This window comes from Cyprinus carpio, chromosome B1 (genome assembly GCF_018340385.1).
Source record: "Cyprinus carpio isolate SPL01 chromosome B1, ASM1834038v1, whole genome shotgun sequence".
Taxonomy (NCBI): domain Eukaryota; kingdom Metazoa; phylum Chordata; class Actinopteri; order Cypriniformes; family Cyprinidae; genus Cyprinus; species Cyprinus carpio.
The window spans coordinates 15539220-15563480 of NC_056597.1; the positions used below are offsets into that span (position 1 = coordinate 15539220).

At 35.9% G+C, this 24261-nt stretch overlaps 2 protein-coding genes across 10 annotated transcripts in view; both read right to left on the reverse strand.

The window, feature by feature from the left end:
- The window catches only part of LOC109070841 (pericentriolar material 1 protein-like), a 37952-nt gene extending 25832 nt beyond the window's left edge, over positions 1 to 12120 (reverse strand). For 5 of the 6 annotated variants that reach the window (XM_042716705.1, XM_042716703.1, XM_042716704.1 and 2 more), the window contains exons 1-5: positions 11974 to 12120; positions 8197 to 8314; positions 7241 to 7486; positions 6677 to 6973; positions 3567 to 3737 (exon numbers count right to left, since the gene is read on the reverse strand). In XM_042716705.1, coding sequence (XP_042572639.1) covers positions 3567 to 3737; positions 6677 to 6973; positions 7241 to 7486; positions 8197 to 8301 — 819 coding nt within the window. In that variant the 5' untranslated portion in view covers positions 8302 to 8314; positions 11974 to 12120. Of the gene's footprint in view, positions 1 to 3566; positions 3738 to 6676; positions 6974 to 7240; positions 7487 to 8196; positions 8315 to 10900; positions 10926 to 11973 lie in introns of those variants that run through there. The other variant, XM_042716702.1, reaches the window with a different exon arrangement.
- A 3216-nt stretch (positions 12121 to 15336) lies between these two features.
- The window catches only part of LOC109058735 (microtubule-associated tumor suppressor 1 homolog), a 52407-nt gene continuing 43482 nt past the window's right edge, over positions 15337 to 24261 (reverse strand). For all 4 annotated transcript variants that reach the window (XM_042716709.1, XM_042716711.1, XM_042716710.1 and 1 more), the window contains 8 exons: positions 21471 to 21537; positions 18918 to 19132; positions 18526 to 18631; positions 18329 to 18402; positions 18091 to 18186; positions 17515 to 17631; positions 16072 to 16169; positions 15337 to 15923 (listed from right to left, as the gene is read on the reverse strand). In XM_042716709.1, the coding sequence (XP_042572643.1) occupies positions 15716 to 15923; positions 16072 to 16169; positions 17515 to 17631; positions 18091 to 18186; positions 18329 to 18402; positions 18526 to 18631; positions 18918 to 19132; positions 21471 to 21537 (981 nt within the window). In that variant the 3' untranslated portion in view covers positions 15337 to 15715. The remainder of the gene's footprint in view (positions 15924 to 16071; positions 16170 to 17514; positions 17632 to 18090; positions 18187 to 18328; positions 18403 to 18525; positions 18632 to 18917; positions 19133 to 21470; positions 21538 to 24261) is intronic.

Genomic DNA, 24261 nt, shown 5'->3' on the forward strand with positions numbered 1-24261 from the left:
CAGGATTGTGGGATATCAAAGGCAGTGAAGGATACATCTATTCTGCCTTCAAAAATCTGCCAAATGAAGGCATCTCAGGAGACAGGAACTGAAACTAACATTGAATTCGGACGTTCCTTGATGCCATCCTACCTTGGAATGCGTCCTCCGAAGGCAGCATTTTTCAGTTTTCGGATGCAGCCATAGTAAATTGTTAGCATAAGCGCGGCTAACGCTAATATAATGAGCATTAGAATGAAGTTTCTGTTAACTATTTAATGCTCCTATAACTTTTATTACTGTAAAAAACAAGAGAACATAATGGTATTTACTATTTGTACACACCAGAGGCTTAAATGAACTGTGTATCCAAAATACGCATGTTAGAGTATGTACAAATGTATGGTTAACAGTGTTTATTTCAGTCTGTCAGAAAAACGTTAGTTAGTTGTAATTCTTGGCTGAATATCTCTAGCAGGTTTTAAAAGCCATTTAAAATTAAATATGAACAGTTTCGATTAAATTAAAGTACAGTCAAATTTTATCTCCTATTTTGACTTTACTGTACAATGACTAAATGTTTTCTAACATGAGTTAGATCTAGTAACATCTTACAGTGAGTGAACAAAATATTTTTTACAACATTCATTAATGTTTGTGAATGTTATTTAATACAAACACTTGATCATTCATGTTTGTTCATTGTGCATTAAATAATTTTAACAGATTGACCTTGAAATTAACCCTAAGAAGAAGAATTGCCATATAACTATTGTTTATTGTTAGGTCATGTTTTCTAACAAATGCAATCTTATTGTAAAGTGTTTTTTATAATACAGTTTCCATCTATTTGATATACACTTAAAGAGCAGGTCATATGGTATTTTAAAGCATCCTAATATTGTGTTGGAGTCCCCAACAACAGGTTTAAATGCATCTAAGGTCAGAAAACATTGTAATTTTCTCAGAATTTACATTTAATATTAGAGTCATTTGCCAATGATTTCGAACAATTCATTCCAAGCAAGTTTGGAGCAAACCCCTCCCTTCCATAAACCTGCTCTGATTGGTCAGCTGGCCAAGCCTGCTGTGATTGGCACAGAGAGGAGACCTTGAACCAGTTAGCCAGCGGTACCACTGACAAAGCACCTTTACATAAAACAGTAATATAGTGCTCCAATCCATTCTTATAATGATGACATAAAATACAAAAACACTTTATAATAACTAACTATTAATAATAACTATGATTATAAAGTCTGTGCGCTACAATACATTCTTTATTATTAAACTAAGTAATTAGAACAACGTCAGTAAGACAGTAATATTGTGCTTCACCTGGAAACCTAATGCTGCACTAGGTATACATCACATAATAGCTCAAAAACTTGATATTTTGAGCACTCAATTGAAAATGTAAACATCAATCTTACTTACAGGTTGTGGTTCTGAGACACTTGTTAGTCCAAATTAAGAAAGAAGATTAGAAGCCAACGAAGATAAAAGCTAAGATTAGAGAAGCAGTTCTTGATAAAATGACATGCACACAACAAAAGTTTTGAACTGTATTTCTGTGGTATCCTTGAACACGGCGTCTTCTCAACATGATGTAAACACAATAACTAGCGGAAGTGTTTGTGGGCAGGTCAGAGTGTCTGTATTTCGCGGGCAGGCAGGGATTATGCAAATGTGTTGACCAGTGATGTATACGGGTAACAGGCAAAAGATTTGAAAATATAACGACTCGTTAAGGCGATTCAGAACCGACTCTCTCTTTTGAGAGACATTATCTTTATTCATCATGCACTTTTTTGATTTTTTTTGTTTTTATTTAAGGATAGCTACATTACAAACTGCAAAATGCAAAAGAGATATTTTTCTAAAACCCGTATGACCTGCTCTTTAAAGTCCGTGTGAACCGGAAGTTGCTGCCGACTTTATTCTAGTGAAGTGACATATTTCCAGCTGAAACGGAATATTGAGTAGAAGGCATGGTTTTATTTTAGCGCTCTTTCTCTCATCTCTAACTTATAGCCACCATAACGGTTGGAGGGGTGTGTTTAAGGATATTCTGCCCAAGCCATCAAACTGACGTCATCAGATAGGGAATGCCATCCCAGAACAGAAGTAAATGTTCAGATTTAGATTAAAGATTACCAAGACATACAATTTCTTTAGCTGATTAAGTTACACGGTTTAATTGTTCACATCAAGACTAGCATGTACGCTAGTAAAGTAAATAGTCAAATTTGATTTCATGTGGACTTTAATATATAATCTTGTTTATTATATTTATTATAAATTTATTATAAAAGCTGAGGTTTGTTATTTACTGAAAAGTTATATTTTAGCTGGTGTCAATGATCTAATGTTGCATTTGGTCAGACTCAGCCCACTGCTTTACTTAAGTATATTATATTTTCCTTTTAAGGCTGCAGACTGAGGAAGATCCTGAAACACTCCAGCAAACACTAAAACAGACAACAGTTTACAGATGTTTTTCAGTGGCAGCAGAACCATGACTAAACTTTTGGGTGAAACTCGTGTTCTTTTTTCATACTTTTATTACTTGTGGAAAAACTTGTAAAAATTTTAAATAAGAATAAAGAATTGTATTGGTTTTGTATATTTAATTTTTGTTTAACGTTACTAATAAAAAATTATGTTGTTCAATTAGCATGTTTTTGTGTTTTGCTTTGGTACCGAAATTGGTATATAACATCGGGCAAATGTCAGCAGCGATGCACTCGTTTGACTCCTCTATAATCATTTGACTTGCCCTTTTCTCTTCCTCACAACAATCAATCCAACATCCTTTTCTTCTCTCATGACATCTCAAAATGACAGAAATCATTATCAAACAAAATATGCTTCTGCTTTCTGTCATTTTAGTCTGCTAAATAAATATGCATAAATGCAATTTTATAACAGAAGGTTCCATATTTCTCAAACTACATTAAAATGCCTTGCCTAAAATGTCTTGTTTTTGCAGCTAATATGCTGTTGCAGCACTCTGGTGGCCTTCTGATTTATGTATGTACAAATTTAGTTGTTTTACTCATGATTAATATTTTCATACTTGCCGATTTTCAATTACCTCTTTGTAATTTTTTTTTTTTTTTTTAAAGAAAACCACAAACAAAATGCCTCTACCTGACAAATTTACTTGAAATAGAGGTCTTAAGAAATCACACCTGTCTCTGTGACAGTCATATCAAAAATAATTGTATTTACACCATTAAACAATCACAAGCATAAACACAGAGTCCTATTTTGGATACTTAGGCAGTAGTCAAGAGTCCTTACATCTTAAAAAGCAGAGATAATACATAACTATTTGAAGATTAAGATAATTTGCATGACCATTTCTTAAGCATGTTAGATGCATATATACAATACCACCAACCACTGAAAATCATACAGTACCAGAAATTATTGTTATATTCATCTGAATAATGATTCATACAAACTAAAATATATATATATATATTAAATTAATAAAAAAAAAGTAATTATGTATTATTGTCATTAAAGTGCATATAAAACACAATAACAACTTTCTAAAGACCTGAGAGAGAAATACTGACCAGCATCTTCTGAAGAAAACGCAGGTAAGACTTCTCCTGTTCTTTCAGGTGAGTGATAAGGAGAGAGAGACGTTCCACATTTGCAGGTACATCATTCTTTTCCACCAGGTCGTCTCTCATGGATGTGGCCTTCCCGATGTATTCACGAATTTGCACCAGTTTGCTGACCACCTGAATGAAGAAACTGTGTGTAAGTGAACAGAGGTGCACAAGCAGAGAAGGAACTAAAACAAACAAATAGAAAGGCAAACAGACTGAGAAATAGATGGAAAAGATACCAGGAGATGCAAAGAAAGACAGAGAAGAGCAGAGAAAGAGACAGAGGAAGAGCTCTCACACGGACAGTGGCATATTTTTAAACTGGCCTAAATTCTGAGTGCACACTGCACACTGACACATCTGTGCTCCAGTTTTTGCTCCGAAACAACAGGAGGGAATGTTCTAATGAACACAGTTAAGTTGTGCCATCTAATTTTAATATTTAAAAGAAAATCATTCTAAAGTGTTTTACAAACAGCCTCCTTGTTATTCTGAATAGGCAGTGTAATAATAGTTCGCATTAATAATACATGAAGCTTGATGGTTTCAGACTAATGAGGGAAAAGAGACTTATAGAGGTGAAATCAAAAAAGTTTTAAAATTGAATCTAGATTGTTAATGGTACATCGAAAGTGTTTACAGTGTTTACATAAATACCTTATAAAGTGATCAGGTTTTAATAAATTTAAGTTCTCAATTATAAAAAAAAATAAAAATAAAATAATAATAAATGCATTTTGCCTGTGTCTATGAATTGGCAAAATACTGTAAGTGGCGAATTCCATGGACAAGAATCCATGAAAAGCATTAGGCTATTATACTACAATAAAGCATAGTGCTGTTGTGAATTCACAAAGGCTGCGATTCAGTTAATAAATACATGCCCTGCAGGTTTAATATGCCCTTTATTTATATGCGTGGAGGTTTACAAGTGCTACTCATAGATAGATTACAAAACTATACAGGTATCCAAGGGCAGGCTTTAAGATGGTTTAGATCCTACCTGTCCGATCGCTACCACTTTGTTTATCTAAATGGGGAGTCATCTCATTTATCACCAGTAAAATATGGAGTGCCACAAGGATCTGTCCTAGGTCCTCTGCTATTTTCAATATACATGATGCCCCTTGGTAATATCATTAGAAAATACGCGATTAGTTTCCACTGTTATGCTGATGATACTCAACTAGACCAGGTGAAACTTTAAAACTATCTAAGCTAACAGAGTGTGTTAAAAATGTAAAAGATTGGATGACCAATAATTTTCTCCTATTAAATTCAGATAAGACAGAGATATTACTTATTGGACCAGAAAACATCACACAGAATCTCGTAGACTACAATTTGCAATTAGACGGATGTACTCTTACTTCCTCTACTGTCAGAAATCTGGGTGTTATATTAGACAGTAACTTGTCTTTTGAAAATCATATTTCCCATGTTACAAAAACAGCATTCTTCCATCTTAGAAACATTGCCAAGCTACGAAACATGTTACCTGTTCCTGATGCAGAAAAGCTAGTTCATGCATTCATGACCTCTAGACTGGACTATTGTAATGCACTTCTAGGTGGTTGTCCTGCATCCTCAATAAACAAGCTACAGGTAGTCCAAAATGCAGCGGCTAGAGTCCATACCAAGCCAAGGAAATATGATCATATTACCCCAATTTTACAGTCTCTGCACTGGCTACCTATTAATTTCCGTATCAGTTACAAAATATTATTACTTACCTATAAGGCCGTTAATGGCTTAGCTCCTGCGTACCTAACTAGTCTTCTACTACGCTACAACCCATCACGCTCCCTAAGGTCACAAAACGCTGGACTTTTGATAGTACCTAGGATAGCAAAGTCCACTAAAGGAGGTAGAGCTTTTTCGCATTTGGCTCCCAAACTCTGGAATAGCCTTCCTGATAATGCTCGGGGTTCAGACACACTTCCTCTGTGTAAATCTAGATTAAAAACACACCTCTTTGGCCAAGCATTCAAATAATGCATCTCATAATTTTGGACTGCAGTTATATCTGATCAAATGCGCATTATTATTCTTTAACTTGGGTTAAACTAATTCATTTTACTTGGCTGGAACAGCAGCTACGCTAATTATGTCTCTATTTGTTTCTCTGTTTTGCTCCAGTCTGGATCCAGAACACCTGAGAAGAGATGATGCCAACCCCTCAGAGGACCTCAGATGATGCTAACCCAGAGACAACATACAGAACTACCACATTTTGCTATAAGTTTGATTGCATAATTGCTGTTAATAGTGTTAATCGTCCGTTTGTTTACGTCTTTTATTGATTTTTCTGAACATTTCTGCCGTATACACACATAAACTGACAGTCACCACTGATAAGCTACTACTAAATATTGTAGAAACTTAATTTTCTGTAAAGTTGCTTTGCAATTATCTGTATCGTAAAAAGCGCTATACAAATAAACTTGAATTGAATTGAATTGAATCTCAGAGCGGCTCTGTTCACAGTAAATGCTGCTCCACACAATCAGTAATAATTAACATGCACGTATCTTCTCAAAATCCATCTTTGCATATGATGTGAGTCTAAGTTGCTTATAGCGTTTCAGATTTATAAACAAATTATTTATAGACCTACGCCAACAAAGGAAAATACATTGTTATCTTTCTAAATATGATAACTGTTCATCGCGACTTCAAAATAAAGGCTGAAAGAGTGGAAAAAGTATTTTATACTGACAACATTAATTTTTTAGATTGAACAACAACAACATCAGCTTGTTTTGTGTGTCATACGTCACATGCGCAAAACTTTCCACTTTCGGTTTTCACTCTGATCAAATGTTTACATGTCCTGTCAAACAGATTAGAAAAGGTTTATCCCTCCCCTCTCTACCCGATTGAAATTTCAATCGGTTGGGGTATTTTTATTCTGATGTGGTGTTTACATGCCACACTGCATACAGATTGGACTTATAAACTGATTTTAATCAGAATACAATGGTCCATGTAAACACACCTAATGACAAATGCACATGCACACACCTAGAGACAATATAAAGACATTATAAAGACATTAAACTTTAAATTACCTGACTGCTGTCAATGCAAAGCTCTGCTTTTTCATCCTCCAATCCAAACCGCTGGGCACTATCTAGACTAAAAGGCTCTTTAACCACGGCTGGCACTGGGGCAAACAGCTCTTTCCCATGACTCTGTTTCTTGGGTTCCTTGCCCCCAGGTGTAGAAGTGGATGCAGGGGGCTCTTTGCTTTTGTTAGTGTTGAGATGAATTGGCAGGAAGTTGAATGGTTTCTTGGCCTCAGTTGACAGCTGTCTCTGATTGTTGGCTGCAGTGACTCGACCTTGAGAGTCACTGCCAATACTTCTCTGTAGGGGTGAAAAGTGATATTTTAGTTTACCAAATGATGTCATTGACATTTACTTTTTCTTTTAAAGCTGACCTGAATTCGATAGTGATCTATTTGATAATGAGTATTTGAGTTTAAGTCTTTGCTTCTGAGGATTTGCTTCAGAACTAGTTCAAATCCATGAACTTCCTGTCTTGAAACATTAGGAAGCTTAGAACTTCAGCCAGAATGAATGAGTCAGCAAAGTGTGCTACAAACCTGATCCTGGTTGTAAAGCCCCACTCACCTCATCTAGATCTGTGAAGTTTATGACCTGCCGGAGTCTGTCGAGCTCAGCCTGGTCAGGCACAGACATTTGAGTGCTGTACTTCACATGAGGGAAGGAATGGGGCGTGCGTGCCCTCCGTCGTCCTGCTCCAGGAGTGGACTCCGGAGAAATGTCATTGGTTAGCCGGCTCTCTGACATAGCAGAGAACTTCTTCCTGTTCTTCTCAGAGGAGCGGTTTGCCTTCTTCTGCTGCACTCCCCAATCCTGAGAGAATAGTGGATCAACATTTACAAACCATAAATGATGGCACAGTTTAATGAGGTTTTGCTAAAGCTTTATTGTTTAATCAACTGAGCATTAGGTGAACAGCTCACAAGCCTAAAATATAAAGAAAAGAGTCCTAAAACCCAGAAACAATGCCCTTCTGTTTCCATCGTACGAAAGTCGGTAGGGTTTTTTTAATGGGATCTTGAATGCCTGAAATAAAGTCTTCAAAGGGTTAGTTCAGTCAAAAATTTAAATTAGCCCATAAATTACTCACCCTCGAGGACTCCTAAGTGTATATTACGTTCCATAAAATCCAGTCGGAGTTATATTAAAAATTGTCTTTGATCTTTCAAGCTGTATAATGGCACTCAGCGGGTGTTGCAGTGCATCAGTCCAAAAGAAGTTAAATAAAAAGCGCCCATACATAATACAAAGTGTCTAGGGCAGCTAAGTGTTTAAAATGTATAAAAGTCATGTTAATTCGTGAAGATTATCTTGATGAACAAAATATCTAAGACTCACGACCTTTTATTGGTCACAGAGCTTATTTTCTGCAACACTCCAAAAGCCAACAGAAAAAACCTATTGACTTTTTGTTGAGGGAACTAGAGTGATACTAACTTCCGGGTTGGCCTACAAACAAACTTCATCCTTGTCACACACTTATGATCCTGTTACGCAGAAGTATCAGTGCGACTGAATCATACCATATTGTTGAGTCGGTCATCTAAGCTTCCATTGGAGATGCTCCAGTTGTGCAGCTCCTGCTCATCTGTGCCGTCTTCAAATGGTGTGCCGCCCGTCGCCATCATAAACAATCAGAACCTGCAGAAAACCACCAAATGAACACTTACACAAACCTCACCTAAAGAAATGCATAACCCAATCCACTTTCTCAGAAAACTCTTATACACGGTGCAGCCACACAGCTTCTTGATGTGACAGTTTCATTTGAGGGGCTGAGGTTTGTTTGACCAGCTGCCAAGCAACATATATGACGCCACACTGAGCAAGTCAACTAGAACCCCAACCGATATATCATTCTGCAGATTTTATTGGCCGATATGAGAGCCTGTTGCAGATATATCGGTATCGGCGAATATGCCGCCGATATGCCACCGACACGAATATTTTTTTTTTATTTACAGTTCATAAAACGCAGATAAAGTGCTTGTAAATGGTGAAATTACATAGTTTGCGGCACAGAATCTTTCAAATACGTCAGAGTTTTACACATCGCTCTGTTATTGTGGTGACATTTCCACGCCCCGAAATGTGATGCTGAACCAAACGAACTGTGATTGGTTGTTTGACATGTCGGTCAAACGGCTTCATGGGCGGGCCTTGGCCAAAGAAGCTACCATTAATTCCAGACCTTCAGCCGCAGTCTGAAGGTCTGGCTACGCGAGACTACTGGCAACCTGGATAAAATGCTTTAAAGGGGTCATATGATGCGATTTAAATTTTTCCTTTCTCTTTGGAGTGTTACAAGCTCTTGGTGCATAAAGAAGATCTGTGAAGTTGCAAAGACTAAAGTCTCAAATCCAAAGAGATATTCTTAAGGCTTGTCCATGCCCTCCTAAACCGCCTCGTTCTAACACGCCCCCACATGTCTATGTCCCTGTGTGGGAAGATTTGTATAACACCCCCCAAATGTTCAAGCAAAGAAAGAAGGCGGAACTTTTATTCTCACTGTTGCCACTGCCGCCATCTTTTTGAAATCCTGTATGATACCTTCTTAAACATGGCTTTCACTATGGACAAACAAAAGAGGATGATATCTGCTTCGTCATGCCTAGAGCTGATCCATGCTGGTCACTGAGGAAATAAATCAACTTCGCGCTGTGGATCGCCATATCGGCTTTCACTATGGACAAAGCGGAGTCCAGCCTGGGGTCGTCACATGTGGTTGCCACAAGCCCACCGGCCACTCCTTTGATGAATCCGCAGGCCGTTCCTCACTCAAGCCAACAGTGTGTGACGCCCTGTGACGCATTTTATGGAGGACTGTTTCCTGAACCTGCAAAGTAGCCTACAATGGGTCTGTGATCAAAGGCTGTAAAGTGGGGCAGTTCCAACTTTGCTAGGACAGTCTGGCACTTCTGACTCACAGTCTGTAAGTAAATGTTTTATATTTATAGAATTTGCCACTGACGATTCAAACGCGAGTTTTGAACACAGTGTCTTATTCGACCGTATGTGCCCTGCGAAGTGGACTTCACATGGTATTCCAGCATGATTCCAGTTCCAAGGGAACATACAAGTTACATTCAAAGGGCATTAAAGTGCACAAGACATGAATTTAAATTGTATTTATTTACAGAGATATATTATGCCACACTTCTCTAGTAAGTTTTGTCTTTGCGCAAATCCGTGAATGAATGTTGCAAAGTGAAATAAACAGAATAAAGTTGAATGGAATTGACCTATTGGTAAGCCCCTCCTGCGAATGCAGATGAGCCAATGGCAGTCAAGTATCAGTTGCACAGGGAGGTGAACTCAGACATCTTTAGGTTTCAAAGCCATAGAGAAACACTGGAAGAGTCGAAGCGTTCATTGGTTTGATGGTGTTTATGCTACAAAAATGGAAAAACTATGTGCTTGTGGTACTTGTAACACCAATTCCAGGTTTCCTGAAAGGATGGGCAATATAATTTACTTTTCATTCAATTTCCTAAACCCACATAAAACAGAGCAAAATGACTTCTGTTTGCACTGTGATCTGTAAATCCTCGCTTCAGAGTTACCCACCCTATTTTTAATATTTTAAAATAAAACATATAAAACAATATTTTATATATCCCTCCATGGAATGTTTAATTTCCACTTGAATGGTGGCCCTTCTGTGTCCAAAATTGTGCAAAACCTTAGTGGGACAAGGTTTTCACACTGAGAGCTTTCATTGTAAGAGTGAGCAGCTCTGTTTGTTTGTCCAAGGGAGCAACAGTAACTAGGGGGCAGGGCTTATAGGTCAACTGAATTGAAATAAAGTTGAATAAATGTCAACTTTACTGTTCAGTGCACTGATGTCAGACCCATTCTGGATAATAAAGTTTATTGTCAAATGCCCTGCGTCCATTACATATCTTTGTCATGTCATTATAAGTGTTTGATCACCACACTTGAGTGATCATTGCAAAAACAAAATGTGTTACAAATAAACTGCATATTGAATAAACTGTAGATAATGACAGACCTTCACCGCAGTATAAGTTCTTGTAATATCCTAAAAAATGTTCTGTGGCTATACCATGGTGCAGTAATTGTAATACAATTGTATCTTGACATAACTTATGTATTCAGTATGGTATTGACTCCACTTACATGACGTCAAAAAAAAATAACACATTAACACAAACAAAACTCAAAAAAAAAAAAACACTACTACTCTCAATGTTCAAAAAGACTTACTTTTCAAAAACGACGTCTCTGCTCTTTGTTCCCCAAAAGAAGTCTAAACTCCAAAAACCACAACTCACCTTAAAAAAACTACCAAACTACTACTTCTCTCCGAAAAATTTCGCATTTCGCTGCTTTCAAGTTTGTTCTCCTGCGAATTCGCATCACGAGAAACGGGGGATCAGTAGAATGTGCCCTGAAGTCTGGTTTTTAGTAGTCTTTTATAATCTGCTCGTTTGTCAATGAGAGGACATTTGAGTCCGTTATGTAAAACGGTTAACCCGGTCAACAAGGCACAGTACAAGCCGCTCAGTTCCCACACAAACTCTCAAAACTCTGCAGGTGAAACTGTGCTGAATACCTTCTCTCTTACATAGGCGCTTTCACCTGTGCAGGTGAAACTGTGCTGAATACGTTTAGAGTAACGTTAATTTACGATATTACAAACCAACGGTTGTTATAAATTAAGTACAAGCTCCCTTACAGACATAAAATCCTCGAGAATAATGACTGACAGAGACTTTAACAAGCGCGTGAAAGCGTTTTGGTCTGTCACCATGGTAACCTCTAGCACTAGCCTTGGAACTCTCACGTTAGTTCCCCGCGAAAACTCCCGGCTTAGAGAAACAAACACAACACGAGGCACAACAACGAAACCAAATATCTCAAGTCTGATTAATATATTTATTTTAAAGATTAGAAGCTAATCACGAATTAGCTCAATGGTGTGTTATTCTATATTGACATAGGGCTTGGTTGTTCTTAAACTTGTCCACCTGACACAAAGGCATCTGACCGGTGCATCATTCTCTCACATAATACGATCCACTTGGTCCACCTTCAAGCGTCCCAGATCCAATTGTCCCATTTAAAATGTTTTCCATAATAATAAAACGAGAGCAAAACGTTCACATTTGAGTGGTATTTCACTCCGAGATACGAAATATGCTGATATTTCTTGAAATAACTTTGAATGTCTTTAGTGAGTGAGCTAACGTTAGCAAGCTAACGTTAACAGAAGTTGAGAGAAACAACTGAGAGATCACAGCTAGCAGGTTGTTTTACTGAATAATCAGGAAACTTACCTTGAACGCTGAGGCAAACTATTACTGCAACATGAAAATAATTATCATATGTAGTTTATTAAAATCCCAGATAAAGTGTCAATGCGTAATGTGCCTTCCACTTGGAGTGACCACCTCTCCAGTCGCGGCCATCTTTAGCCCATATCCAAACAAACAGGCGAAAGGATACCGCTCTCATTTTCATTAAACCGACATTTATTGTAGATTTCCTTTTATTTGTTGCATATTTTGACATTAAAAGTTGTATTTTTATATTTTAAAAAGACATCATTGAATAGATTAAGCTAGCTAACAAATCGAGACCGCAAAAGTGTGGTACTATTTTATCTCTCGGAAGCATTTGGAACAGTTGAAGAAGTTATGCGCAAAGTCTTAAAAGTACAGATGCAGAGAAATGTGACTGATGAAATGATGGTGAAGAGTTTAAATACTTAAATAAATTAAAAACAAGGTAAAAACTTAAATATTTCTGGTTAAATGGATTGAATTTCAAAATAACGTGATATTATGTAATGAAAAATGCACACATAGGCCTAACCAAATTGTTACCCTGGGAAATAATTTTAAGGATAATACCCCCTAGTATAATAACAATAGTAGTTTATTATTTGAAAAATGCATGGCCAGCCTGATTTTACATAGGACAAGACAACATGTATGCTTTCATTTGGCTACCCATTTTGAATAGACCTTCACGAGTGTTCATCAGGGAATGAGATCCTTTTTGAAAAGGTGCATTTATGGATTTTTACTGTTAGACATATTTCTACTGAAATAGCTGAGCTTTGGGCTATTTGCACAACCACTGAATATGAAGCATACTATTTTATTGATCCATAGCAGGCTGTTGATATCATGCAGTCAGCATTTTCTCAGTGCAATTCAATAAGCAAATACTGTGAGTTATGGTCATTCCTGTGAGATACTGACTCATGCACACACATGCCCTTTATAATCTATCATTCCTGCACAGCAAAAGATCCAGTGTTGAAATCCTAGTGTTATGGACTTTCAGAGTAGTGTTAAAGTTATGGTGTTGAATTTAAGAGGATTAACACTAGCTAGTGTAAACAGCACCCTCTGGTCGGTGTAAATACGCAGAGTTACCTCTATTAAAGGTGCAGTGTGTAGATTTAGCGGCATCTAGCGTTGAGGTTGCGAATTGCAACCAACGGCGCAGTCCCCCGCTCACCCCTCCCTTTAAAGAAGCTACGGTGGCCGATACAGTTAAAGACAAGCAAAAAGAAAAAAAAATTCACTACAAAGGTAAATTAAGGAATTATATTTACTTAATTATTCAATAAATCGATGTAATTGCGAATGTTAATGTACTTGTTCATCACTGTGTCAGTGTTTTATTCGCAAGAACAACAAAGTGACTAAACGCGCTTTGTAGAGCAGTTTGAGCTACTGTACCAACATGGTGGCCACTTCCATGTAAGGGGACCCGCGGTGTATGTAGATATATATTGTTCAATCTAAGGTAATAAAAACATAATGGTTCATTAAGAAAGGTACACCTCTGAAAACATAGTTATGTATATTATATTGCATTTCTGTAAATATTACACATTGCACATTTTGAGTGTTATTAGTCACATCCGGGACATTTGCTCGTGTGCGCGCCTGACCCATCTGAAATATTTTTCACAGTATTGTCACAACTGGTGCGGTCGCACCGGGCACCGCGCTTGAGGGGTAAACGGACCTGAACCTGAACACCACACAATTAACTCAAATTTAACACTCCTGAAATGTATATATGACTCCCTCCATTTTGGAGTTAAAATAACACTTTCGAAAGTGTGAAATATGTACATTACTCAGAGAGTACATTTTAACACTGAAAGAGTTTATTTGTAATCCAACAGAAGCGTGTGACACATATACATTTCAGGAGTGTTAAATTTGACTCGAATTGAGTTCATTGTACACTGGCTTTTTTGCTGTGTGCCCCCTCAGGCTCTTTACACACACCAGAAAGAAATACTTAAGCTCTATAGTGTGAAAGTTATTATGTGATTAATAATAGGTTTTCTGCAGGTTTTATGAAAGTAAATTTAAAACTTAAGACATATTTATATGACAAATTTAAAGAAAAATTAAGGAATAAATTAAATGGAACACAGTATGTCAACATGTTCTCTAAATGTAACTATTAATACTTAATACAGTTTGTTTTGCTTTCATTTATCCCCAGTTTTTATATTATAAAAAAATTGGAAATACAAAAACATAAAAATAGCTCAATAAAATGTGTACCTTCAACTCCTAAACACAAGAAAACTTTTGCTAATATTAGAATTTACAATAGAATTTACAAAGACTACATATTATATAAAATATATTTTTGTTCGTAACCGTATAGGCTATTATAACTTGTCAGTATTCCACTCCTCCAAACGAGCATTCACTTCGCATTTCCAATTATGATGATTCGTCGTGAGTTGTCGTTCCATTTACAGTGAATCGTTTTAGCTTTAACCACAAGGTGGCAGAATAGGTTAAAGTGATAGTCCACTTCCTCATGCCGTTTCAAACCTGTATGACTTTCTTTCTTCTTTGCAACACAAAAGAAGATATTTTGAAAATTGTTGATTTGGTTCCCACTGACTTACTGCACGTACAAAAAAAAAAAAACAATTCCAATAGAGGTCAATGGGAGCCAAAAGTGGTTTAATTTTTGGGCAGACTATTCCTTCCATAGCACTGAAAGTGTCATTTTTTTTCAAATCCTAAAAACATTCTATTTATTTTTAAAAAATGTGGTGGGGCAAAGAACAATAATAAAAATTATGTATAAAGTATAAAATCATGCTCTCTTGGTCAAACTGTAAGATAAAATTCTTTGGAAAGCTTCGAGTTCACAAACATATTTTTATTTATATTTCCTGTAATGTATATATGTACTTTATTTAAAAAAAAAATCTAAACTTAAAAAATAATAATAATAAACTCTGTGTGCTGTTTGCATTAAAATAAACAATACAAAATAGATAAACATCCAGAAATTTAATGCATTAATTAAAAAAATAAGAATTAAATAAAGCAAAGAAGGGCACTGTGGTTGAGTTAGGGACACATTCACACCTTAAGCGTTCTGGATGTGTGGGCCACTGGACACAGTTTGGGAGAGAAGTAAATACATTCCACAATATCAGGAATAGAGATCTGGATCTATAGTATATGCACTCCAGTTCAGAGGTGTGGTTGAGATTTAAGCTTCTTTCTTGAAACGTCTTTTTTCCTTTCTCTATTCATGCTGTAAAATGTCAATCCCAGCAAACAGAGGACTTCTGTTTTCCATCCTTTTTGCAAATATCATATAGTGTCAGCATACAAAGAAAATGACAGCTTTACACCTTGACTTATTATGCACAAACCATTTTAATAAAATAAAAAAAAAAGCATAAAAGAGCACAAGTAAAAGAAAATGGCAGTCCGAGGAAGAGACACTTTATGTACACGCCCTGAGGTATGTTCCCTCCTCAGAGAAATCTTTGTGTATGTTTGTGAAAGAGATTGAAGGAGGGAGAGACAGACAATAAAGAACAAACAAGCGTGTAACTGAACAAGGAAATTCCTTGATCTAGAAGTGCAACCGTGCATCATTGTCTTAACTGGGAAGGGAACATTTATAAACTTTACAAGCCTTTACAAACTGTACAAGTCCTATTATAGGAATAAAATGGCCAAAAAGGTCCATAGGTGCCTCTGAGCAAGCGTGACCAGAGGTCAGAGGTTATCTGGGTGATATCGGGGTTGTGGAGAAGGAGGCAGAGTTTCGGGGCGAGTGGAAAGGAGAGGAGGGTGAGAGGCGTCGAGGGCTGCAAAGGTCCCCGTTGTGTAGTTTCCACAGCAACTCCTCGTTCTCCATAGATAGCCGTTTGTTGACCTTTGACTCTTTCTGTAGGGTCTGTTGAAGCATGGCCTGCTCTGAGGAGAGCTGCCTACAGTCAAACAAGGGGATTTTTTTTTTTTTTTGAAAATCTCCACTTTGAGAATTGAATACACTGATGTTATAAAGAAAATGCTATACTGGATCCAAGAAATACTCAAAAGACTAATTTTTTTGTGCCTACAAAAAAATCTACTTACTTTGAAAGTGCAGCATGTTTGTCCATCCTAGCCTTGTAGTCCTCGTTCTCCTGCTGGACCTTCTTTAAACACTCTTCCAGTTTCAAATTATCATCAATCTGTAAACAAGGTTAAAAACATGAATGTATTATTTCTTAATCAAAAACACGCTATACCAATGGTAAACCCAAAGTTAAGTTAAACATGACAGTTTTTGTCTTTATAGATTTCTGTGTTAGAGTATAAATGTGGCAAGTTACAAAAAAAAAAAAACCTTTATTCTGCAGAACACAAGAGATATTTTATATTTATCATTGTTTTTGCACATACAGTCAGTACACTGAAAAATAAAGCTTGTAAGATTTACTTGATTTACAATGTTGCTGCTCTGTACAATTTACCTGTTATCGTCGAATAAAATCTACATACTATTGAACTTGAGGTTCATAAAGAAATTGAGTAGATATTACTTAATTATATGTGATTTCACATATAGAGTTAAGTCAAATTACCTAAGCAAATTTAACAAAGAAAATAAGTAACTTTAGCTTGACCAGTAATAGTTTGAGTATTTTTTACTTAGTCAAGGCTCTTTTACTCAGTATAGCACTGAATCAAACCACGCTTTTAAAGTGTGTTTTACTCAGAAACATTGAAGTGAATAATGCAATAGATATCATGTAGACACCATATCTACTTAATTAATAATGCAGCGTTCATCTGAACACAGAGACCTCAATACTAGATACACAATACACAATGACAGCAACATTCTGTTGACCGTTTTTGAGTGTGAATGTGTCATTTTGATTAAAAAATGAATGTTATTAAACCTAACAACAAAAGCAATGATAAAACAGAGTGGAAAACAGCTGGAAAACAGCAACAAACAAAAAAAGAGAGAAAAAAAAAGATGAGAACACCAGTATCAGAAAAGTTGAGAAGGTTTTACTTAATTTTATAACACTGATATTTATGCTTTAATTTCTACTAGCTTGAATTGAGTACTGATATAGAATAATTTTTTTTATTATTGCCTGAACTATATTTTCTTATGTAGAATTTGTATTTGTTTTTCTGTAGTATTTACTTCACCACAAAATTATTTTTATCGGTGTAGGGACCAATATAATTTTGGACTCAAATGACTTTCATTATGGAAAAAAACATTCTTCAAAGTATCTTCTTTTGTGTTGTACAGTGATTCAAGAAATTTTTATAAAAAATTTTTGGGTGAACTATTCTTTACAGCATCATTACTTTAAAGTAAATATCTTACAGTGACATAAATGATGTAATAGGACTACAAGGAAGCTACTTGACATGAAGATAGCAGGTGACCTGGCAAAGGCTAAAAGATACAGTGATACAGGCAAACGTAACCCGAATTTGATGGGTTCATAATGCCCGAGGAAGCTACAGGGGCATCTAATGCATATTTATTACAGGTGTGCATATTCTCACCAGTTTGTCCATCTGCATGAGTTTCTTGTCTTGCTGGTGTATCTGGTTGGTCTTTATTTCCAGCACGGCTCTGAGACTCTCCAGCTCTTGTTCCAAATACAGTGTGTGGGCGTCCTTCTGCACACAGAGGAAAAGGTGCTCAGTTTGTGTTTACGGCATCTGGGACTACAAAGAATTACATGGAGCATCTCTATGGGTCACAGGCTTGGCATGGGTCACAGTAACTAGCTTTACATGGTCAAGATGGTTACTCAGATGATCCACTAGCCCTCTTGAAACTACGGTTGGGGATGCTGTTTTTGACAAGCACACCAGAATAAGAACAGAAGAACCATGCAAATGTAAACATTTCTAATGCACTGCATTAGGACACAGTTCTTGGTGTCAGTGTTGTTATTTATAACCAATAACAGAAAAACAGCTGAACCACAATAATACATGAAAATGTAAAAATTTGAAAAGCTTGTCATAAAACTAGTGAAAAAAGGATTTAAATTCAGTTACACTAACTGTAAACTAGCAATGTGGTTATACTGTGAATAATATATATTACTGCAAAAGTATTGCAATTTTTACCTGACTTTTGTCTGCCAGAGCTCTCCTCCGTTCCTCCTCTTCTCTCAGTCTTTCTTTCAAATCCTCGTTTTTTGCTGTCAAAGTCTGAATTTTCTCCTGTAGGGGAGAGAAAAGTGATTAAATAAACAATTACCAAAAAGTCTAAAATTTGCTAATTAAGCATGAAATGAATACTATACATTTTGAAGATTAAAAAGTAAGTTAATTCATATTTGTATGTTAAGACGGCGATGCATACATTGAGCATGGCTTCAGACTCCTTGAGTGTTTTATCAAGTTCTTGCATGTCCTGTTCATGAGTCTTCCTGAGCTCTGAAAAAAAAAAAAAAAAGAAATGGATTGATTTTCCTCATCTGACAGAAAGATTAGCTCAAAATCAAAATATAGTACATGTAGTGAAAGTATAAACAATAGGCCTTTGATGATTGAAATTACCTGCAAGTGAAGTCTCATGTTCCTGTTTCAGTGTTGCTATCTGCTGAGTGTGTGCCACTTCCTGTTGGCTCCTCAGTGCTTCTTGTTTGCTCCTCACATCCTCCACCTGTCAGTGGAAACCATACTCATCTTCATCATCATCATCAAATGATATATATATAAAAAAAATTTGCACTGGTTGGTACTGATGCCATTTATTCACAGTCAAAACAATTATAAATCAATGAATTTAAAAAGACAAACATAAAAAAAAAAAAATGGTTCACACATTCAGAAAATGCACTCACAATAAACCGGATGTAATATTGCGTGATTAGAGCCGACTTAACATGATTACATGACACTTGGGATATGTGTGATGTAAGCAGAGGCAAGTCCAGGTAAGATCCTACCTGCTGCTGCATGAGCGCCCTGCATTTATCCGCCTCTCTCTGATAGGCCTCGTGGGTCTTGTCCCATTCTGCGGAGTAGAAGTCCTTCAGCCGCTCCTCCAGCTGCTGTAGTTCTGTCTGATGCTGCTCCTGTAGTTTCTGAAACAATGCCTCCAAGGTTACATGCACCTCCTCCTTCTCTCTCTCCAGCTGTTCACAACACGAGGTAGAGTTACCTGGGAATCAAGTGATAGAGAGGAGCATGTTAGGAAGAAGATGATTCTTAGACCTGTGGTCCTGATCTTCAGGACTCTCAAGAGTTACATAAACTTGGCTTTGTCTTGGATTCAACTACTCCATATCTACTCCACTGGGACTACTTGAATTTAATTCTGGAATAGATTCTCTCTTTGTTTACAACAGTATTTTTTGGACTGGTCTTGGTCTGAATTAGGGTTTTGAAGAATTTGGTATTAGTCTTGATAGAAACTTGAACAGATTCTCAAAACCATCAGTATATTCTAGATTTTATTTTATTCTTAGATTGTGATTATTCCACGGCAAATTTAAAATTTTATTGAATCTAGAATGTTCTGATGGTTCAGACAAAACAATATAGAATCCACCAGTTGGTCAATTTTCTGGAGAGTCGGTAAAATCCAGAATAGGACCTAGAATGTACTGGTGGTAAAATTCCTTAAGTTGTCAGAATTCTATTCTAGATTCTATTCTAGAGAAGACTCTTCAGCAAATTAAAAATGTAGAAATCTAGAAAGTTTTGATGGTCAATTCTTTAAAGAGCCAGTAGAATATAATACAAAATCTAGAATGTGCCATGGGTTTAATTCGACAGAGAATAAAACTAGAATTTAACTTATTGTAAATTGAAACAGAAGAACACTTCTAAAAGTTAAAAATACAGAAAATTGTTTTTTTTTTAACAGTTCTAGACATTTCTAAAAAAAAATGTAGAATAGAACTGTACTAGAAATGATATATATATATATATATATATATATATATATATATATATATATATATATATATATATATATATATATATATATATATATATATATATATATATATATATATAATGGAATTTATTAATATTTTGAATTTGCTTTTATATTTTCAGTAATTTTGTTAATATTTGTTATGTGATGTTTTATTTTTATTATATATATATATATAAAATATGTATATATATATATATATATATATATATATATAAATATATATATATATATATATATATATATATATATAAAATTATTATTATCATTATTTGGCCAGTATAATCTGGAACATGCTGATGGTTTCATTCCCTAAAGTATCAACAGAATCTAGAATTGAACTAATTTATTTAGCTAAATATTCTGTAAAATCAAGATCTGAATCAAGAGCATACTTTATTAAGAATTCTATTCTTAAAAAAATGTAATTATCAGTACATTTACATTAAAATGACATAATTACAAATTCTGCGGAGTGCAATTAGGATTCCTCTCAAATTTTTAAAGGACATTTAAGCCTAACATGCATGTGTTTCTGAAGCCTCAGGATAACGGTTTCTTTGAATTCTGTGAGGACTGAACCAGGAGCAAGAGTGTCATTTGGCCAACTTCCTTCAGACCTGCATACAGGAGCCAGTGTGAGTGAAACATTCCTCATACACCACACACATCCCTCACACTTGTCCCGAAGCCAAAGGCCATGAGAGTGCGTAAGGCCAGACTGATTAAACATAAGCTGCACATCCCTAACATTCTACAGCATTAGAGATGTGTGTGTCCAGGCTTGCCAAGAATGTGTGTGTATTTGTGTTCAAGGTACGAATGGATTGAGGAGTGATATTTTGTTGCTAACACATACAAATAAATACACCAACTGCAAACACAATAAAAAATACACCAACTGCAAACACAATAAAAGGCAGTCAAACGACTACAGGGCGTAATAAAACAGGTGGAATGTGATTGCCGAGTGGTTGTAAACATCGGTTTCCCAATTTCCAAATAATGAGCTGTACACTTCCATCAATACGATGCTCATCAGAACAGAGAATTCAACAGGATAAAACATGAAACAGCCTCACTCTGAAATGTAAAGAATAATATGATCCAAGACACAGCAAGGTAATAAAGCTTCAAACACAAGCTAAGTGGTGTTAATGATAATATAGACAAAGAAATAATACATAGATCACTAGAATTTAACATTATCTAAAAAAGAGTTGAGTGAATACGGCTAAATATGGCTTGGGTAAATAATCCGTAAGAAAAACAACAAAAACACATGCTAAAACAAATTCTGCAATTCCAACTAGGTGTTGACCCCGAAACTAGACATTCACACAGACCTATTTTATCAGAATTGTGCCCTTGAGCAAGGCAGTTATTCCAAGGTTTCTCACAGAGACTTTCCCTACAATTAGTGTTTTTCTAGTCACTCTGAATAAAAGCACCTGTTAAATGACAGCTATCTAACCAAGATGAAAGCTTTCGGTCTGTGAGCCTTGAGAAGGGACATAATAACCAAGTCTCTGTGTGTGACTGGACATGTGTTGCTTACCCAGTTGCTCTCGCAGGTTGTTGATTTGGACAGAAAGTTCTTCCCTCTGTTTGACTGCCACCTCACGCTATAACAAATGACAGAAGAAACAAAAGCAAAAATTAGTCACTCAAACAAATCAAGAAAGTGTAAAAGCATAGCTGGTAATAAAATGTCTAACATAAAGAAAGATTTTAGGTAAAAGGATATATAGTATTAGACTGTAAGAAAAAGATTAATTTATATATATTTTTTTAAATAATGTATTTTTGAAAGAATAAATATTACATTTAGTTAAATAATGTAAGGTCATAAAAGGTGAATCATACAAATGTTTAATACAAAAAAATAATGTGTTGTTTTAAATATTTTTAGAAGTATAGCTTGTCACAATGCAATGGTTCTTAAAACATTTTTAGAAACATTTTAATAAAAATGAAAAACAACCTAACAAGCCAAATCTAGGGGACACTGCGGTTAATTAAAACTAAACAAAAACTTGTTATAAAAAAATATATCTAAATATTAGATTAACAACTTAAATAAAAATTTACATTGCTGTTGAAATAAAATGAATTTGAAGCACCTAAATATTCTGCAAATTCGTCTTTCATTGAAATTAAATATTTCCACCCACAGCCAATGAACTTCTGTGAGCCCACTGTTTGTTAAACAAGAACATATTCAAACATATTTGAATCCCAAATTACTGTTAACATAATTAGTTAATTCTTTTATTGTTATGAATTGATTAATCAGTCATTTAATGTAATGTTGTTACTTCTTTGTCTATTATAATTATTGATTTAGATGTTTTTTTTTTATTTTTTTTAATCAGCCAATAACTTAGAATCTGCTCATGGACCACCAATGGTCCACAGAATAAGAACAACTGGACTACAGGTCACACATTTCCCCAAAACCTGGAAAAGATTCAAGACATGCTTCAATTCAACCTTAAACATACTGCAAAAAACCAAGCCACTTCAATGAATACACACTCACATTCGATTAGAATTATGAATAAAACACTCCACAATCCCGAAGCTTTTGCAATGATATGATGCATTATGTGCGACTCTCAGCTGGACACTGTCAGTACTGGCAGAATGGGTTGTTGTTGTTGTTGGATAAGAACCATCACAAACAGTTTCTTATCTGCAGGCATTATCAAGGGTTAGTGTGAGGCTGATTTAAAATGTTCCATTAAAGACATATGTGTGTGTCTGTGATTAAGTGACGGTTAATGTTAAAGTAACCTCTACATAGCCAAAGATCACATGACCTGGGAGAGGTTACTATGTTCTGTGATAAAGACTGCGGAACATGTGATAGATGTGCTCTTAACTGACTTAACAGAACATGCTGACACACAAACCTCACATCCAAACTGAAGTCAAACTCCCTGTTATGGTTACTGTTCTCACATACACTCGGATTCATGGCCTGAGATAAGAGGACAGGAGTTAAACACCACTGAACTATACAAAAACACACTTTGCATGGGCAAAACACACAAAGAACACCTTCTACAGACTCAAGCATGTGATTGTGCACTTCAAGTTTGAATGCACAAACTGAAAAACTGGAAATATAAATAAAGATTACTCCAAATGCACAACAGATGACACACAACTGCAATCACAAACCATAATGAATCACCTATCCGGATTAACAATGGTTTGTTTGATGAGCAGGAAGTTAAGAATCAAAACATACCTGCACTTTGAGAAAGAAGTTTCTGAGAAACAGAGTAGCAACTAGTAAATCTGCCAATGCCAGTAATTGCAAAATAACCACTCAAAGGAACTTAACTGCACCTTTTGATTCTTCTTGGAGCCAGGAAGCTTCTTCAGGCCAGGTTTGCTCCCGGAGGAGCCCATCTTCTCCTCACACTCACGCTCCTGCTCTCTCTTCTCCCCCGCCGGCCAAACAACCCAATAATCTTCAACTACTTTCCTCCTTCTCTACGCTAAAAACTGGTCTGTCAGCATCAGTCTCCAGGCACGCTGCATTAGATACAACTCCCTCCCTATCACAGACCTGCTCCCGTATTCCTCCTAAGAGAGAGGGAGTGGAAACTCAGATAAGAGAAAATGGAAAGATGAATATTGAAAGAGTGTGTAGGTGGAAAAGTTGGTTGTGTGGTTATGAAGAAAATTGTTCTTTTTTTTATGGGCAAGCAATTTGATTGGTTCTTACTGATATACTGAGACCAAAGTAATAGATGAATCACATTTTGCCAGGGAACATAGGAAAGAAGTAAGTCCAAAGGTGATTTCAGAGTTACATAACATGGCTTTTCTATAAATGAGATCGTGCTTGGTGTATTGGAGTTTATATAATATTATGGTCAACATGGGAACCGTTACATGGCAGAAGACCACACGTCTGCAAAGCTGTGTAAGAAAAATACATGAAGAATCAGAACAAATGAGTAATTAGAAAGGGGAAAAATGTAATGTAATGAGGTATTTGCTCAAAGTTAGATTTTAATCATATCCATATGCAATAGTTTTGATGACAGTTCAAGCACAAACCAACAACCCATTTGCATGTGCTTCAACAAATTTTATTTGAACTAGCTTTACTTGAAATATAAAATTTTTAGTAGACACTTCCACAGTGGTATTTTCCATATTTTTATTTTTTTTAAGTAAAAATTCCATGTAATTATATTCTATGAAATATGGTAAAGTGCAAAGTAGTGGGTGGGTAAAGAGAAACATTGCTGTACTGTTATCAGCCAAACAGCAGTGAGGTGGGAAAATAAACCACACCTCTTCTCCAAATCCCGCCCCCTGGGGCTCAG